This window comes from Falco rusticolus, chromosome 5 (genome assembly GCF_015220075.1).
Source record: "Falco rusticolus isolate bFalRus1 chromosome 5, bFalRus1.pri, whole genome shotgun sequence".
Classification (NCBI taxonomy): Eukaryota; Metazoa; Chordata; class Aves; order Falconiformes; family Falconidae; genus Falco; species Falco rusticolus.
In genome coordinates, this window is record NC_051191.1 from 47,220,860 (window position 1) to 47,240,014 (window position 19,155).

The 19,155-nt window shown below is 36.2% G+C and overlaps 1 protein-coding gene across 4 annotated transcripts in view; it reads left to right on the forward strand.

The window, feature by feature from the left end:
* The window catches only part of NR2C1 (nuclear receptor subfamily 2 group C member 1), a 48,648-nt gene that overhangs the window by 12,685 nt on the left and 16,808 nt on the right, over nt 1-19,155 (forward strand). For 2 of the 4 annotated variants that reach the window (XM_037387702.1, XM_037387700.1), the window contains 8 exons: nt 1,659-1,766; nt 6,664-6,894; nt 8,872-8,979; nt 10,319-10,400; nt 13,136-13,315; nt 14,489-14,636; nt 14,738-14,828; nt 16,121-16,305. In XM_037387702.1, the coding sequence (XP_037243599.1) occupies nt 1,695-1,766; nt 6,664-6,894; nt 8,872-8,979; nt 10,319-10,400; nt 13,136-13,315; nt 14,489-14,636; nt 14,738-14,828; nt 16,121-16,305 (1,097 nt within the window). In that variant the 5' untranslated portion in view covers nt 1,659-1,694. The remainder of the gene's footprint in view (nt 1-1,658; nt 1,767-6,663; nt 6,895-8,871; nt 8,980-10,318; nt 10,401-13,135; nt 13,316-14,488; nt 14,637-14,737; nt 14,829-16,120; nt 16,306-19,155) is intronic. The other 2 variants (XM_037387703.1, XM_037387704.1) reach the window with 2 other exon arrangements.

Here is a 19,155-nt window from a genome sequence, read left to right on the forward strand (position 1 = left end):
GGCTGATGGAGAATTTTAGTGCTTGAAAGTACCTCTTCCAAACAGTAAATATTGCTATATAATGAACATTTCTTTGTCCTTTACTTAAGCAAAGAAGTGGATGAATTGTTTGAATATTGAAAGTATTCATTCTCATGAAAAATCGGATATTTTTAGAAAGCAGTGTTTGAAAATGGCTTGGACAGTAGTTTGACAAGCTCTTCTTTTGATGGTGCTGGCAGTTTAAGCATCCCTCCCAGCAGCTTAATCCTACTCTTTAATTTGCTCTGATGCTCTGCTTTTGAGCATTCTGGAGATCTAGATTGAAGGTTTGAATTATGGAAAGAATATTCTTTGTCTGCTTTTTAACCTGCATCGCTGTCCTATTCCAGATCACTGAATGACTAACCAACCAGTTTTACCTACCAAGCTGAAGAGATAAGAGCTAGTAGGTTGTAAGAGCTGAGACTGGTACCAAAAGTTATGCCTTTTCAGGTCAAATTTCAAAATCAGCTTAGGCTGGAGGGAGCTTGTATTTCTGCTGTAAGGTGAAGCCTTACCCACTGCTTCTTCCCCTTCTCATACTCCTTTCCAGCTGTGTGTTCATGCCTGCTTCCTTCTGCTGGTACTAGCATTTACCTGGTGGTATGGTTGCAAAATCAGGAAGCTGATCCAGAAGGAATGAAAAAGCCCTCAACCTGTTACGAAACAGACCTTTCCTGCAATACAGATACATATTCTCTATATTAATTCCTAAGGGGGGTGCGGTGGCAGCTTAAGACAATCATTTTTATAATGATGTAAATACTGGGAATTGTTAATACAGAATTGCAGGATGTTCCAGAGTTTTTGAACTGCAAAATGTTTGGGGAGTTACTTGGGAATTGAAGACAAAAATTTCACTTTGAAGGTATTTGTAAACTCTGTGAAGACAGACGACTTTTGTACTACACAAAGTCCAGCCTTTTTGATCAAGCCTCTGTAAATAGTAGCTGTACTTCTTAAATTTTGTTGACAAGTAATGTAATGAATAATACCTTCCCCCATATACCTTTTGGCTACAGCATGTGACGAATTTTTAGATAATTGTTAAAACACTACTACAAATTGTGCCTGAGAGCATTCACACAGAGATTTAAATTTGTTTTAAGATACACTGCTTGCCAACTTCATGCATTTCACTAATTTTCTCTAACTTTCTTGATAGTTCCCCACTATAGAATTCTGTTGTTCTGGTTTTGCTGTTTTAACAGAAAAACAGAAGAGAAAAGGCAAATTGCTGTGTTTCCACACCAAAAATTCTTTTGTCATTTTAAGTAAGCCATTGAGGTAAAAGTTATTTTAGTGTAAATGTAGCACAGCTATGATGAAAGGTACTGTGTCTTGTGAATATCGACAGTAATAAATACTCGGTCTGGTTAACTTACATGGACTTGTCAACACTGAATTGTTTTACTTAACATGTTTCTAAATTTCGGATTGGAAGGTTTTCAAAATGGGTTTAAAACAGTGAAACAAACAGTTTTCTAACTAGAGTAAGGGTATCAGACTTTCCACAGACTTGTGCAGGGAAAACAGAAGCTGGTGAAAACTTAAGGTTTCATCCATTAAGGTAGTGTATCCATCCTTAAGGTAGTATTATCCGTTGTCAATCCATTATGTTTGTTTCTTCTTTCTAGATTACCCATTCCCAGGGAGGTGGTACACAAACACTAATGGATGGGACAGCACAACGAATACAGATTTTCCCTGCAGATTCAGGCCTCTCTTTACCACAACGTATACAGGTATGCTTCGTCTGATATATTTTAAAGCAGAGATGAACTATTTATTTTTGCCAGTTTTCACATACAATTCTTTTTTTGTGTCATATTATTTGATTGAATGTAAATATTCAGCCCTGGGTGGCAGAGACCATTTCTATATAAACAGGGGTAAAACATCATTCCCCCCCTGCCTTTTTTTTTCTCTTAAAAATTTTAAGATAACAAAAAATTACAACCACTGAACAGAAAAAGACTTTTCCCCAGTACTGTAATGATACTGCTTTTTAAAAGCTGGATAATTTTTAGATTTTGTAATTCAGCTGAGTTGTTGGAATATTTCTACATTTGGAAGCAGGGAGGGAGGGAGATACTGCATTGTGTCCCTGATACAAGTCATGAAAAAGTGCAAGGCAACAATGTCTGAGAAGGGTACTGATTTTTGGTTTTCCCAACCAACGTGACATGTCCTGCTAAACTAATTCATAGCCTGGCCAGGTAATAATCTCAATTAAGTGAAGGTATGAAGCTTTTAGCAATGTAGGTAGTTAAATCAACATAGATGGAGATTAGAAGGATTTGGGAATGGAATTTTATATTTTATCCCTTGAAAGTCAATGCAAGTCCTTGCAAACGTTTCATTTTTCAGTTTCATCCTAGAGAAAAATATCAACAGCAGAATACATTTTTAAATAATCTCAGGTATAATTTGTTGCATACAAAAGCACTAATTTAAGCAAGCCAGCTGATAGTGTAAACTTGGCTGATTTTTCTTTTGCTGGCTTCAGTCTTCAACATTTTCTGTGCAGTTTTTTCTTCCGCCTTCCAAGACTCTTCACAGCTGCCCCCCCATATACAATCTTCTGGGTTTTTTTATCATCCCCTACCTGTGCTTTAGTCATGGTACCAGTGTTGTCAACCCAGTAGATCTTTATTCTTTCAGGTACCTCCACTCCTTTTCTACACTTTGTGTACAGCTGTTCCTTTTATTAACTAATTTATGTTAATCAACTAACCGCCATCTCTTCATTCTCTGTTTTCATTGTCAATACCTGTGTGCTATAATGTCCCTGTAGTGTGAAGCCATTTAAGGTAATTTCAGCATCAGGGTCTGAATGTGGGATGATGGCATATAAACCCATGAGCCTGTATGATGAACAGCGGGACAGTTCTGTTGGTTCAAAGCCAGTGGCAGACTTCTAACCCTTCTGTGCCAGCTTTTTTGTGGGGGGAGAACTACTTTTGGTTAGGCACTGTAATTACTGCAAATATGATGAACATAGAAGAATTGTATTTCGAGGGACAGGGACCGTTACATAGATTTTAATTGTCTCGTGTAGCTGGGAGATCACTTGTTTCTAACCCAGCTACTTTGTTCCTTGTCCTTTTCACCATGCTCATAGATTCTTGCTTCAAAATGGATGGTAAGCGCTCTGGGGCGATGGTTGTCTCTTGATATGTGGGGAACAACACACATTCAAATGGCGTCCCTCCTGCAACAGACATCTACAAACATCTCACCAATATCAATAATAATAAATTAGATATGAGGTAGAACTTAGTAATGAAAACGTTCCTCAAAGCAGAATTTATGTGAAGAATAAAGTAGTTTGTAGGAGCAAATACATCTCAGTGCAATGTTCAAAATATATGTTAAATTGATTAGTTTTGAGTTTATATTTTCAATCAATATTTTTTCCTTTTTTATTGTTAAATGCACGTAAATAATTATCTGAAATCTTTAAATACAAAATCCTCAGTAAAATGTTCTTTAAAACATGCTTCAGTAGTCAACCTTTTTAGGGAAGGCTCACATTTCTCTAGGATAAAAGTTGAATGTCACATTTGTTGTTACAGACATTTCTGTTCAAAAGCAGCTTTATTATAAACAAGTGGATGAGTCCTCTGTGTTCAGCCACTTTCTAATTTTTTTTTCTAAAACAGGAACACAGAATTATTGAGGTATTTAATTTACTGAAATGTTATTCAAATGGAATTAAAAACTTGTTAACAGACAAGGCTTAAAAGCAATAAAGGGAAATACTATCCTCCATTATTGTCAGGGTGCTTAAATAAAATACATGGGAGAAGTGTTTTTAAGCAGACAATCATGAACTAATATCTTAATGTTATATATATTCATATATTTTATAACATTAACCCTTCAGCGATGTTGAGTTTCAGGTATATTAAGAAACACAATGTGTTGTCACTGAGCCCTGATGGGATTCCATTGAGAAGTGGTTTTCTTTTTCTTTCCGATTATTTTTTTCTCTTATCTCAGTGTTTAGGTACTGCCAGTTGTTACACTTTGGTGAACTGCACCACTTTTCAGAGTCCTGTTGTAATTTAGGTGAAATTTTTGCAGGTATATGGCCATAAGAGGTCAGCTGCAGACGGATTGTGCTTAATTATTTAAAACGCTTTCTCTGATGCCTCTGTCAGTTGTCAAATCCTTGACAGGTGCAGAAACCATTTCTGCAGATTGAATAGCTTTGTATGGATATTAACATTAACGCTATACCTACTATATCATGTAGTGGAAACTACATATTTAGGTATCCTCCTAGAATTGCAGGAAGCCATTTGAAGAATCAGAACACGATGTGTTAAATGGGAGGGGAATTGTGGGAAGTAGCAATGATTCTTTTGCCTGCTGTCCTGCCATATTTATCTACAAATACATACCTTTTTTAAATTATGGGGCTGGACTACAATAGGAAAAAAGGTAATTTAGCATATACATCCAAAAAATAATTTCAACTTTAATACGAGTTCGTATCTTCACTGTTTGGGACATGCTAGATTTTGAGTTAGTTTTATACTATACTTCGTATAAACCTAACTAGATCAAGTATATATATACACCTTTTTTGATGTAACCTAGTTGCACTTACAGGGTTTGATAGGGAGACAAATTTTAACTCAGAGTGTCTTTCGAACAGCAGGTCTGGAAATTCAAGAAACCACAATATTCTGTGTTTGGCTTTTGTATGTGTATGCACCCTGTTGAGGGTAACGTGCAGTGGATTTCTAATCCCAATAAATGGCGTGTGTTTGCAGAGAAAGGGAAGGGAGCATCAGCTACTTTGAAAATAGTCAGAAATGACACAGGAGAAATAAAGGCTGTGAATGAAGAAAAATGGAATGGAAGGAGAAAGTTAAGCAAGTAAGGGAATTAAAAGGGCAAGAAAGTTTGCCACCTTAAGAATATGGAACCAACATAAAGGAAATGAAAGGAGAAAAAAGGGACTTCTGTAGTCATTTGTGGTACCAGGCATGTGGATGTTTGAGAAGACTGAATGGAGAACCCTGTATTAATCGTTGTGGTAACTATTGGGGGTTTTGTATTGTCTTCCCACTCGACACCTCAAATGTCATAATAATTTATATTCTTTTCTTATATCTTTAGTGTCTGGAATTTTATTGTCTTCCCTGGACTTCTCTCTTAAACAAGCTTTTAATTGTGTTTTGCAGAGAAAAAACCTGAAATTTGATCCATTAACATGTTAATAGCAAAAGGCCACTCCTGAAGGAAACGTATTCCTTTTATCTATTTTGAAACTCACAGCTTCTGAATATTTTAAAGTGCCAATATTGATTTATAATTGCTGAAATTAGATACTCAAGCAGCGAGAGATATGAATTATTATATTTTTAAAATGTAAGCTATATACATAGGTTTTTGAAACAAACTTAGGTGTATTGAATGTTTAGAGAAAATAACAAGCTAGTTGTGAAGGTGCAATAGCAAAGTTGATAAACACTTGTGTGAAGTTCAGTGTCTCAGTGCCCCTGTTCTCCACCTAGAAAATATAATGAATCTTGCTGCTTTAATTGCATGAAACTAGTTATAAGTGTTAGACCATGACATAAATAATTTAATCAGTAATTATAGCCATATAAATGTTAGGGATGGATAGATGGACATAAATGTTTGGTTATAGGTTAAGAAGAAAAAAAAGGACCTGTTTTTTTGATCTGTGATTCAAAAATAGTTTGCAGGAGACAGTCTTTGTGGGATGAGTTTCCTCAGTCTCCAGAATAAACCAGTTTTCCCTATAGGCATTTTGATGGAGAAAGGCAGGAGGTGACTAAAAGTGAGATTTATAATGGAAGATACACAGAATCCTGATTATTTTTTCTGAGGATTATGATCTTCTGACGAATTTGGCAAAAAAAATGTGGTTAGTGGAGGATTATTCAATAAAATTCTGCTGTATTTGTGCTTCACAATAGGATAAAATGGAAAAAACCAGTCTGTGGGTCTGTTGATCATGAAATGAAACAGGAAAATAACTTTTTACTTTAAAAAAAGGAAAAAGGTGGCAGGGAGAGAAATTCTGGTTTACTTATTTTATTTAGGAATATATATGTAACAAAAAAAGCCCCCCACAAAATGAAGCCTAAAATGTCTATACAGGGGCAACAAGATTATTGCTTTTCTTGCTGTTCGATGCTTGCGTTTTTCACTTGGAAGTCTACATTTGTGTTTCTAAGAAGTTTTTTGTTAAGCAGCCAAACCTGGGAGGTGCTAAGCACTTCATGTGGTATGCAGTGAATTCAAGAGTTAAAATTTCTCATAACCTGACAGGTCCTAGGGCTGAGCTACAGACATACATTGAATTCTGGATGCCACAATTGTCAAGGGTTTCAGTAGTGTTGTAAAAGCATGGGCTAATTGTAAAACTTGAGTATGAACTCAGATTTTGACTTCAAATACCCTCGATTGAAATGTGTTTCAAATACAGTGAAAGTCCAAGGTTTCGCCTGAGTTTACTTTACTCTTGTGTGACAAAGGGGAAGACAATCCTGCTTCACAAGTGCCAAAGGCAAAATTCCCTTTTTCTTCAAGTGCCCAGATTGGGCCACAAAGGTCAACTTAAATTACCGTAACAATTTGAGATAAATGTATTATTAGATTGTCACAGATCAGCAGACGGGCCAGAAGATTCAGATTGTTACAGCACTTGATCAGAGCTCAGCAGGCAAGCAGTTCATCTTAACAAATCATGATGGCTCTACCCCAAGCAAGGTGATCCTTGCCAGACAAGATTCCACTCCAGGAAAAGTTATCCTAGCAACTCCAGATGCTGCAGGTGTCAACCAACTGTTTTTTGCATCCCCTGATATATCTGCACAACACATCCAGGTAGATAATCCACTTTATTTCATAATTTTCGTTCAAATGGGATAAGAAGAGATGGTTTTGTTTCCAAATATGTCTGTCTGGGTTCTCCTTTTTTGAGGTTTTTTTTTTGTAACGGTATCCTTTTCCTTGCACTAGGACTCAGCATGGAAACTTAGAAATTATGAAGAAAACTTTTTTTTTCTAAATTTCTTGCTTTTAGAATTTATATCCTGGCTCATGACATTAGAAAGAATACTGCTATTTTTATTGCCATTTCCAGCTGCTGCCATACAACACTCCTTTATTTCTGCTTCATTGACTCTCTGTGTGGTTTTGTGTATTGTTAAAAAGCATACTCTTTTCTCCATTGTCTTTATCATTTAACGTCCCCTGCTGCTTGTTTTCCTTTTTGTACACTGTTCTAACTATGTTCAGCTGTGTGAACTGTACTCCAAGGTAGTTTCACAGAGAGACTGTTGAGTAGGGAAGTACATGACTCTGTGGAGATGGAAAAACACCACTAAAGATTTTGGGTTTGCTAAGGTGAGATTGTAACTAGCCAGGGTTGTAACTCCCTAAACTGGTCCCCAGTGCACATTACTCCCATGTGCCGCTTCCTTAGTCGTCACCCTCCAACTGCCAAGCTTTCAGCCCCGTATCATCACCTGGAAAGAATGGGATGGCACTGATGTGAATAACATGCACCAAGACTTGGGAGATGTGAGCTCCTTCAGCGTGAAGCAGGAGATTACTGCGCTCCAGCTAAAGCATAGTTATTGCGTGTTGTTTACCCATGTACATTTAGGCTGCTGTTAAAACACATCAGTGTGGTAGGTGAGCAAAAAACATTAGGATAGCTACAGTCCATTTAGTCCAGTATCTTACACTTAAACAATGGCCAGAAACAGTTGCTTAAGGAAAAATACCAAAAACTGGACAAGTGAATAATGATCCTTGTAAGCATATCCTTTCACTTCCATTTGCTGCTGATTTAGAGCAACCTCCTGACTTGGAGACTGCAATGAGACCATCATATTTGATAGCTGACACTAAAGTGTAAAAAACTTTTGTTATTTATATAGAACATATATACTTTGGTTTGTATAATATCGTGTAGTGTAATTGTGTGTTGTGCAAAGAACACTTTAGTTGATCTTCTGAAATAAGTATTAAATTAGGTGTCTATTGCACTACAAGAAACAGCTATAAAGGTTCTGTTGTTTTTATAAGTCACTATTATGTCCTCTTTCAAGTAATCTCTTTTCAACTGAAGACCCCTGATCTTTTTAGTTTGTGCTCTTCTGAGACCTTGTCCACTACTCTTGATTCGCTACTTACATATTGTGTAAGCTTGAAACACATCTGTGTATTATGTATTACATATTTTTTTTTTTTGAAACTTAGAAATCTTTGCAAATGGACATACGTTTTTTGCTCAAGAAAATTTGCTTGCTATTAATAGGGGAGCAGTAGCAAAAGCCAATCCTATTGAGAGGCATTTAAGCATGTTTAGTGGTATCATACACTTTGTATTTTAGGTAAACCTCAACAAAAGTATACGCTAGTGGGATATGATTTGAAGTACTCCATCTAAAAAATTATTTTCAAAGACAACTTAAGAGATGAGAAATGTGCCACGCTGGTTTAAAAGGCAAAATTCAAGAACAGAGGAAGTCTGGACAAAAAAATTGAAACTCTGATTATACAATTTGGGCAAAATAGGTTAGTTTGAGAGGCAACAGATTATTTTGTCACTTTAGTTAGATTGTTTGATTGTCAGTATATATGTATGGGTAGCGATTTCTTTTTTCCACTTAAAGTTCATAAAATAGAGAGTACTGTTCATTTGCTGTTCAACTGCATCCTCTTTGGGATCTTTCATATTTTCTCCCTAAATGATCTTTTCATCTGCAGTTTCACCTTTTTTGTTGTTCTTCTGTAGCCTTCACTTGAAATGCCCATTCATTTGCTATGTAAAAAACATCTCTTTTATTGCAGCTTATCTTTACATTGACTTATTTGGCAAGGCCCTCTGTCCCCTCATCAATTGTACTTTCAGTGGCTCTTCTTCGTCTGAATAATCAATTTTTATTCCTCATGTTCAAGGTCAGTTGATGAGCTCTCTAAGTCTTGGATTTTTATCTCCTCATGGGCCCAATTCTGTAGTCCTTCCTTATGTGGAACTTCCCATTTTTGTGCAGGTTTCATTTATGGAAGGACTTAGAATTTGTTGATATATATATATATATGTAGTATAATACCATGAAAAATATATGATGTTAATAATGAAAATTAGGAAGGAAAGGTTAATGTTTTTTAACTCATCAATATTATTTTTCTTAAAAAGATGTTTTATTAAAAGAAAACTTAACAGGTGGATCTCTGAGACAATACTGTTAGCAAAGGCTAACTAGAAAGAAGTATGCTTGTTAAACCTTCGCATATATGTTGTCTATGTTATCTTCCAAACTTTCTAAAAAAGCAATTTCTTAATTTTTTCCATAGCAGGTACTGTACTTTCTTTCAGTAAGTTGTCTTTCTTTTTATCAGAGGTCCTGTTTTGAATATGCAAGGCAAGCATGAGTCTGATTTCCCATTAAGGCACAGTACAAGTTAGAAACTCTTAAAGCTTCTAAACTGTAATCTCTTTAACGGGAATAATGATTTTTTTTTCTGTTTTACATAATTGTCAAGATGATATTTGGTTGTTACTTGTGATATGTGTGTTCCTTTTTTACGTGGAATTTTTGCTGTGCTTTATTTATGTCGCAGTGGGATAGAGTTTTTATAGATCAAATGGAAGGCAGTAGCACCTACCCTGCACTGCAGGGGTTTTAATGTGTGCTTAATGAAGCTTTACAGGTACCAGCGATAAATGAATGAGACAAGATAAGAATACTGTATTAATGTCAAACTGTTACTGAAAGCCAAACTATATACCACTTGATAGTTAATGGTAGTGTCCAGAGTATGTTTTCTGTTGCTCCACTATTTATGTGTATTATAAAAAAATGAGTGAATAAACCAGAACGTAGATACAGTAGCCTTTACAAGGGATTTTTTTGGTCCGTCTGTTTAATGCTTCAGTCTCTTGTGCTATGAACAAGTCTTTAGGATATAAATACAAAATTGAACAAAAGGTAAGAGTATGCAAATGCTAAATGTTTTTAAAAATGTCTCCATTTTGCAGAAGTAGTATTTAGATAAATGAAATCTTGAGTTCTGTTCAGAAGTATTACAAGGAAAACTTTTTTTCCATCTTGAAAAGGAGCACAGTGGCACAGCAGGTGGCTCCTTTGTGTCGATGAAGACTGTAAAATGTAGTCAAGAAAACCTTATATTTTGTAGATTTGGTCCCTATCTTAGAGAAAAAACACAAGCATGAGATATATTTTAATCTTTCTTGATGGTAAGAAAAATTAAATTGTTTCACACTTTTTTCCAGATATTTACAGACAACTCCCCCAGTGAACAGGGCCTAAATAAAGTCTTTGATCTGTGTGTTGTATGTGGAGACAAGGCATCAGGTATTTACTGTCTTCTTTTTCTTTTTTTTTAAAGCCGTGCAATTTTATAAAAGCATTTTAAAATTATTCTGAAGCTATATAACAGTTTGCATGCGTATGCATATATATACAACCGTACATGCACAAACAGAAAGGATATGCTAGCCTTTCAGCGAAGAATTACACTAAATGATACTGTCGTGTCCATGGGTGAGATTTATTCTTGTTTTACATTGTCAATTTAATGCTCTCTACCAGTTTTTGTCTTTCTTTCTTAAGGTGAATATTTTATTTTCTACTAGAAAAGCTTTGGTGATAAAATTATTTGGGCAACAATGTTGAGAGTTTTTCCTTCCTTAAAATAAGGTCATGCAGTGAACTTTGTTATTGTTGACAGGTTCTCTTAAAATATATGAGAAACCTGTTCGTTATTTTAAATATGAAACCAGTAGGCAAGGAATATTTTGCAAGTATATGAAAAAAATGCTAATACGAGATTCATGCAGGACAGCTGGTTATTTGAAGAACCATTATTAAAATGGTAAAAACGTATTAGAATTCCAGTAAGAAATAAGCTTAATAATGGTATAGTCATATTTTACCAAAGGAGAGTGCTAAGGTAAGAAAAGAAAAATGTTTCATGCAATGAATTTTGTGTATTAAGACAGTGGAAAGAAACACAGTGGGAGCAGTGCACTGGAGAACTCTTGTCTCCCACATTCCCTTTGCATATGTGCCTGCCACTCAGTGTGCTAGGTCTGTCAGGGTTGGAACTGGTGAGAGGGAGTCTTGTCTTTTATTTTTAAAAAAATGAGAGAGAGAGCTACAAGGGCTTGCTCTTCAGTATAGTTTAGCTGACAGCTCCTTTTTCTTTGCACTTTCTTTGTTAAAGATAATGGGGTGTAAGAGAGATGAGACATTTAACTTTGCTCTTTACTTATTTAGCTAAAATTAGTGTTAAGGAGGGAAATGGTTGCTCCATTAGAAGATTCATATGGTTTGTCATGAAGTCTGTATGATGGACCTCCAGTAACACCAAAATATGACAGCTGCAGTTAAATGCTCCTTTTGGGAAGCGATGAGAATAAAGTGTATAAAAATGGGGGCCAAGGGGAAGAAGTAGTTAATGTTAAAATGTCATAATGAGAATAAGTAGGATGGGGAACAAACTTCCTAGAAAATAAAACCAGTTAAATTTTTTGTCTGTGGCAAAGTTTACCGTTAAAACTAGAACTAGAATCTAGAACTGTATTGTTCCTAGAACCCCAGTCAGACTTCAGCCATCTCAAAGGGAATTACTGCCAAACATAAGGCAAAGATTGGGTTGGTCTGCTCCAATTGGCAGGACTCCTGGCTCGCCAGCGGAGGGCTGGAGTACTCCTTGAGAGGCTGGAGATCCCAGGAGCTATTCCTCCTGTCCTGGCCCAGGGATATCAAGCAGTGGTAGTAAATTTGGGGAGAGTGCCATGTTTCCCTGAGCAGCTGCAGGTGCTGGGGAGCTTCCTGAGTGACAAGCAGTGTCGTGCAAACTGCTTTGCAGACACCTCCAAGCTGGAGTCCAAGAAGCTACATCAAAGAGCCGGTGAAGAAGCAGCCCCAGTGCTTTGCAGGGTGCATATGAAGTATTCACAATCCAACTGCTGTTAAAGTGTTTCACTTAGTAATACTCTTTTAATATAGATGATGTTTTATAAATTCCACATTTGAGTAGTGTGGTTGTGATAAAGGCACCTAGAAAACCTGTCAGAATTTCTAGAAACTTCAGGCAGACAAGATTGATGTATCTAAAAAAAGTTTGTGAGGAGTGAGAAAAGAATCTAAAAATACATTTTCCCTTAAATTAGTTTCTGTTTGAGATTTATTTCTGCAATGTGCCCTACTTAGGTCAAAGAGCAGCCTTACTGCCTCTGCAGTGGGTATTTTGAGTGTTTGTCAGTGATCTTTGGGTTTAGGATTATTTTTTTCTTCAGGATAATAGAATTAAAATTGTTGGAATTGCCAAGCATGCCTTAATCAAAACCAGTACTTTTTAGTATATTTTGTGCTATAGCAGAATCAATTTACTTCTGAAAAATATTTTTTCAACTTTACTTTTTTCTGTAGTATATCCTAGAGATTTTTATATTTGTTATATGTATATAAAACATATATATGTGTGTTAGAAAATTAACAGAAGAACTGATTTTTTAAAAACATTATTTAGCTATTTTAGGTTATACTTTCATTGAAGTTTTAAGGAAAGAACTAAGGATGTATCATTACCCTGTTAGGAAAATGAAAGGTGAAAGTAAGATCTTTGAAGTGATTACCTACTACTGTCAAATGCCCTGTTTGCACTTACCATGGTTTCATTAGATTTAATGCATACAATTTTGACAGCCAAATTTCTAATGAGCAATAATAGGGCTTGACTGTAGCAACATTTTAAAAAAATTGCCAGAGTGTGTAAATTAAAGAGTTACTTCTGTGTTCCTGCTAACCTGTTTTCTTAGCTTTTTTTAACACTGCTGTCAACAGCAAGAATTTAATAGGCAACTTGCCTATTTGTAAAATCTGTCCTATTTAAGTGAACTAGAAAAATGGTTCACTTGCCTTTGTATGTTTTACAGCCAGAATATATTTTAAGATCTGTAACCCATGGGGATAAAAGGTGTTCTTATTTTGGGTAAATCCTTCATTTTTAATAAATAAAACCTCTGAAAATGTAATACTACAGTGTAAAATTAATGTAGTGGGTTTTGTTGTTCTGTAACTAGGGCGTCACTATGGAGCAGTAACTTGTGAGGGATGCAAAGGATTCTTTAAAAGGAGTATACGGAAAAATTTAGTTTATTCATGTCGAGGAACAAAAGACTGTGTCATTAACAAACACCACCGGAACCGATGTCAGTACTGTAGGCTGCAGAGATGCATCGCGTTTGGGATGAAACAAGATTGTAAGTCTGAATAAGTGTCAATTATTTTAGTTGGCAGCTATGTTAAAGTTTATGCTACAAAAGGTATGCTTTTTATGCAAAAGGTATTGTATTATTACAAATTGTTATCTTGATTGTGTATTTTAAAATCGCTGTATCTTTCTCTTTTAAAGCATTGTACAAGTTTGGTGTATAGAAGTCTGAAATGTTTACAAGTGTGCATATTGCTTGACAGGCTTAATAAGTGCATTGCATGTGGTAAAAGTGAATAAACTGTTACTCCTAGGTGGCAAATGTCAAGCATGTCTTCATCTTTGTTTTTTATATATGCCGTTCAGTTTTTCTATGTGTAAGTTAAGGTACTGAACATTTTGAATCGTTTACCTTCTTGCCACTTTTCCCACAACAGCATACCAGCAATTGCTGTTCACTTTTGGCAAAGCTCTGCAGACAGTTAAAGTGTAAACTGGTGTCTTCTGGCTTTATTCTGTAGAGCTAGAGGTTTTTCCATAGGATATAATACTGTAAGTTTCATTTGAATGTTTTCTGCTCGACTCAAAGCAAGATGATGTATTTGTAGGCTAAAGCCCAGATTCGTTCCTTGTATTTTCACTGAGCTATTAAAATTAAGAATCTGCTCCTCTGAAGTCAGTGAGTGTAGGTCAGGGTGTTAGCAAGATCTTAAATGGTCTGATCTGAACTTTGTGAATGTCTCTTTCTCTTTGTATTGTCTAAGGTCCTAACTTGAGAAACTTCTTTAAGTGCATTAAGTTGTGTGGGTTCAATCCAGACACACAGTCCATGGTAAAGGGTACCATGAGTCCTTTACAGAGTGTGTGGGATAGTGAAATTGAGAGGAGAAGCTGTAAGCCTCCACTTAAAGATCCAAATTAAAAATAATGTAATTTAGTGTATATATAATATAGTAAGGGGATTTCTTTCTCAATTGTAACTTGAAAAATTTAGTGTCTATATGTTTGGTCTTTGACTACTACATCATTTCATTAAGAACAAGTCAAGCTGATGTGTTGGGTTTTTGCCCAGGTTGTTAGCTTATTGCTTAAGGGATTATTTTTTTTAGTGATTTTCAAAATCACTATTAAAATTGCAGATTAAATAGAGGGGGGGGAAAAAGGATTATTTCTTAGTGAGTAATTTGGGATGTGACTTAATAGTTGCATATTGTTTTGTTAGCTGTGCAGTGTGAGAGGAAGCCTATTGAAGTGTCAAGAGAAAAATCTTCAAACTGTGCAGCTTCTACAGAAAAGATCTACATTCGGAAAGATCTCCGTAGTCCATTAGCTGCAACTCCAACTTTTGTAACAGACAATGAAACAGCAAGGTATGTAAATTCTACTCAGAAGCAGCTATCTCTGTTTCCTGAAATGGGAAAAATCAATTTTAAAATTAATGAAAATTAAAATGTGTGCTGTTTTGTGTCAGATCAACAGGTCTGCTAGAATCGGGAATGTTTGTTAACATTCATCCGTCTGCAATAAAAAATGAGCCTACTGTTCTGATGACTCCAGATAAGGTATATGATGATGTAACTGATATATTAAGTAGAATTGATTGCTGTAATTGTGCATGTAGGGAGGGAAGAGTGTTCTATTCTGTTGTACTTCTGTTTTGTTAATTTAATGTTTAAAATGCTCCATTACAACATTAGCCAGTGTTGCAAATGCCTTCTTTCCACAAGAATGTTTTTAGTCTCGCATAGTGAAAGTGCTAAGAACTCTACAAAGTAAATGCCTTCCTCCACATTTTTAGAGAACTTGAAGGGCTGCATTATTTTTCTTTGTATTGGACAATCCTGACACCTGGATATTCCTTTTGTACCAATAAAATGAGGTGCTTGCAAAACCTCGCATGGCAGTATCAGTGGATTTCTTAAATACTGTTAAGGTTTTTTTCCCCTGATTCACTAATGGTTTTTTGCAAAGCTAATAAGAGCTATCTCAGCAGTAGTCTTATTTCTGAGCTGTTTTTTCTTTGTTTCCATTTTGTTACATTTAGTGATCCACTAGAGCCATGTGGTAACTTCCCTACACATGCACAGTAGGAAGCTTTTGTATTTTTCTAGCTGATATTAAATTACCTCATACTGTTTTCATGCATTTTGCCTTGCTTGCTCTGTCTGCAAAGGGCCCCATCAAAAGCTGTTTATTCCATTTCACTTTTCCCATTGTCTGTGCAAGCTAAATGACATGTAGCATGCTGGTGTTAGTGGCAGCATACTTGTCTGTGATCATGCACTTCCCTTCTTAATTTTATGGGGCAGGGTGGGAAACATGTCTTACTGCCTCCCTGAGTTGCTGGTCAGTACTGAATCACCTTGTTCCCTTGCAGTTAGATAAAAACATAAAAACCAGAAAGGCTGCAGCAGAATTCTTTTTCTGCTTGCTTTTAAAGGCGACTTTTTATCCATTCCTTCTTTTCAAACATTCTCCTACGCTCCTGACTCATTAACATGAGGAAAGAAGGAAGATGCTAAAAATGTAATCTAGTGCAGTCTTACAGTCCTGGTGACTTGACTAGTGAGCGGAGATGATAATTTCTTTCTGCGCTTGCTTACCTTCTGTAGTATTCTTTCTGAGAGAAATAGATAGCTATTACTTGTAAAAGTAAATGTCTAAATATTTCCTATTTTAGGAGCAGTGCAGTGTCTAATTACTGCATTATATGATTACTCATTTACTGAAAACAATAATTTTCTTACAGGTCTATTCACATGCTCAATTCTTCATTTGTATAGAAGTTAGATTCTTCTGTTGCAAGTTAACTGCTGCCAATATGAGAGCATTAAAAGTTGTACTTCTCCTTTAGGTTGAAGCATGTCAGGGAGATTTAAGTACACTGGCAAACGTGGTGACTTCATTAGCAAATCTCAGCAAATGCAAAGACATGTCACAAAGCAGTACAGAGCTATCTATGATTGAGAGTTTAAGTAATGGAGATGCATCATTGTCTGAACTGCAGCAAGAAGAACAAGCTAGTAGTGATGTTACAAGGTAAGGCGTGTTACACTTGAAAGTAGTATTCTTTTCAAGAAGGGAAGGTCTCTGTCAATTCAGACCATTAATTAAATTATCACAGTGTAGGAGACTTATTTGTATTAAAAATAATGGTAATAGCAGCCAAAGCTCATGTAGAACATAAATCTTGCAAGATTTTTTCAAGTGAAATCATAAGGAAGTTCCATTTGAGAAATAAATACTTGTAGTTGTTTGTACTTTAAACAAATTTCAATGTCAATATTACAGCTGATTTTCTTATTTTTGGTTGGACTTCATAACGTGAGTGAGATCTTTACTAACTATAGTCTTAGTACTTTGTGTCATCCTGGAAAACTCTTTCTTAGAGTTCTCATCTGTGCAAGTAGTTTAATGCCTGTAACTATTAATCTCCTTAAAAGCTTGAAAAGCATTTGCCTTCTACACAGGAGAAGTCATAGAATTCTCACCGTCAATACAATACAAGTACATTCATTGATTATCTTACAGACTTGTGTCTTGCACTGGTTTTAACTGAGCCATTTTGGTGAGCATATGTGTAAGATATTCTGTGTAGCACGTGTTCAGTTATTCTGTCGATCACAATTGTGTTCTTCCTCGGTTGTCATCTTGCACAAGCTTCTGTCAATACACAGCAGTATTGCTTTATATGCCATCTACCTTGTACACGCTGTTTTGAAAATGCATATATGGAGTAAATCCATCAAGGAAGAAGATTAGTCTATAGTGAAGTAGTCTGTGCTGACTGAAATACAGGATTTCCCTTATGGTGTTTACTGCTTTGTGTAATTGCAAGCAGAATGTATTTTTTCTGCTCATTTCTTTATATGCTGCTTAGAAAGTCAGTGTGACTTTATATAGGTGCTGATTTGGGCCTTTGCTGTGTCCTTTCAGGTAAAGAATACAAGAATATACTGGTAAAAAGTATCATTGTACATGCTGATAGACTTCATTCAATACTAGGGCTGTTCAAAAAGATGCAGTAATGTTTAATTTCTTTATTTCTTGGCACTTTCAGATGCTTGCTTTTGCAAAATCCAATGTTTCCACTCAGTTTTAAAAATCTGCCTATGAAAAGGCATCAAGTTCTCTCAGCCAGAGAGCCTGGAAGAGCTCTGACTGTGCTTAATGCATACTCTTGGCCAGTAGCTTACCTAACAGATCTCCAGTGGAGAGGTTCAAGTTAAGTATTCTTGTGAAAGGGAAGTTGTTACTGAAACTAAAATTTTTATCTAAATCTTCCATTTCCTTGCCAGGCCCTATGCCAGCTTGATCTAGCAGACACAGATGCTTACTGAAGAAAAAAGAGTTTAAGGGATTTCAGGAAGCAAGTTATATCCATCCATGTCTTTCGTGTATTTTAGTATATTCCATTTCTTGCAGCTACAGTAGTTAAGCTTTCACTTTTGCTGACACAAATTTACTATACAACTTTGCTGTGAGCATTCTGCTGCTTTTATATTATAATGTTGTATGCCTTGTTCTCCAATGGCTTCATGATCTATTTCCATTTTTTGGTTTATCAGCAGTCCTATATATCTGTTAGTGACTAAGCCTGACAAAAAGAGAACTAAAGTTGTTTCTAGCGAAACATGGTATCGATACCATGTATTTTAATGTTGATTATACCTTTTTTTCTTCACTTTGTGGGCTAGGTTTTCATAGCTTCCAGGCAAGCTTTTGTTCTTGAGTCTCTTTTCCTTGGTGTTTTACTTTGAAATCATTGCTCATGTTGGGGCTTCGTGTGTGAAAAGGGCCCACAGTGCTGAGCCATGAGGAAGCAAAGCTTCCACTGACTTCTGCTGGCTTACTCCTGCCATTTTGTGAGATGGGAGGGAGAAGATTTCTTTGAAAGCAAACATCCAAGAGTAAGTTGGAAACTTAAGTATCATGGGCAGACATGGTTAGCCAGGGTACCTGCCCACCCTATTTAAAAAGGACTTTTCAGCCTATACTAGATCCAGGATTGTGACAGGTGCATATGACATTTACCTTATGGGGAAAGGAGAGAGGTCATTCCTCTCTTATATTCCTGTCCCTGCTACATGGAGAGCCCTGCACAGATCCTGTTTTCCTAAGAAGCAGCTGCCGCTGAGCACTGGCTTTGCCTATTCTGCTTAAGGCTGCCAAGAGTGAGCCACACAGGACCTGAAACTCAAATCTCCTAGTAGGAGTCAAATAAGTCCTTCTAGACTTTACCCTTTATGCCTATGTTCCGTATACCAGAGACAGAAGACATCTCAGGCATATCTGTGTAGTCCACTTGTGCATGCCCCAGTCACCCTCACGTGTACACATCAAAGCGTATAGGCTATTACAGGACCAGAAACCAGTTCATTTACCATCTCAAACTGAGGCAGCGTCAACAGCTCTTTTACAGTGCTGTTTCCTTTGGTTGTAAATACTTATGTCAATAGCAAACATTTAGATTTTTTTTTAGCATGTTAATGAATTTAGATAGCTAGAGAGTGTGTGGGAAGAGAAGGAAGCAAAGTCCTACTCCAGTCTTTGGTGTTAAATCTGTGATTTTAGATTCTGTGGTAATAAGCGTATGTCTCTAAATTGAGAATCGGCTATATATACAAGCCGGTAATCAGCTTTTGTAAAGTTTTCAGACCTCAGTGCGTAAGTTTTTCATGCAACGCTATATACAAATGATACTGCTCTCAGGATATGTCATCTGTCTGTAGGCAGTGATGAAGTCTGTATATTTTTGATTGAAGATGTATCAGTTGTGATTCTCAGGTGTATTTGTGAACAGAAAAACAACAGATCTGTTATCAAGCGGCAAAATGAGTAATGTATCTGTGCTTGTCCATGGTAATGTTTGTGCATGTGACAGGAGTC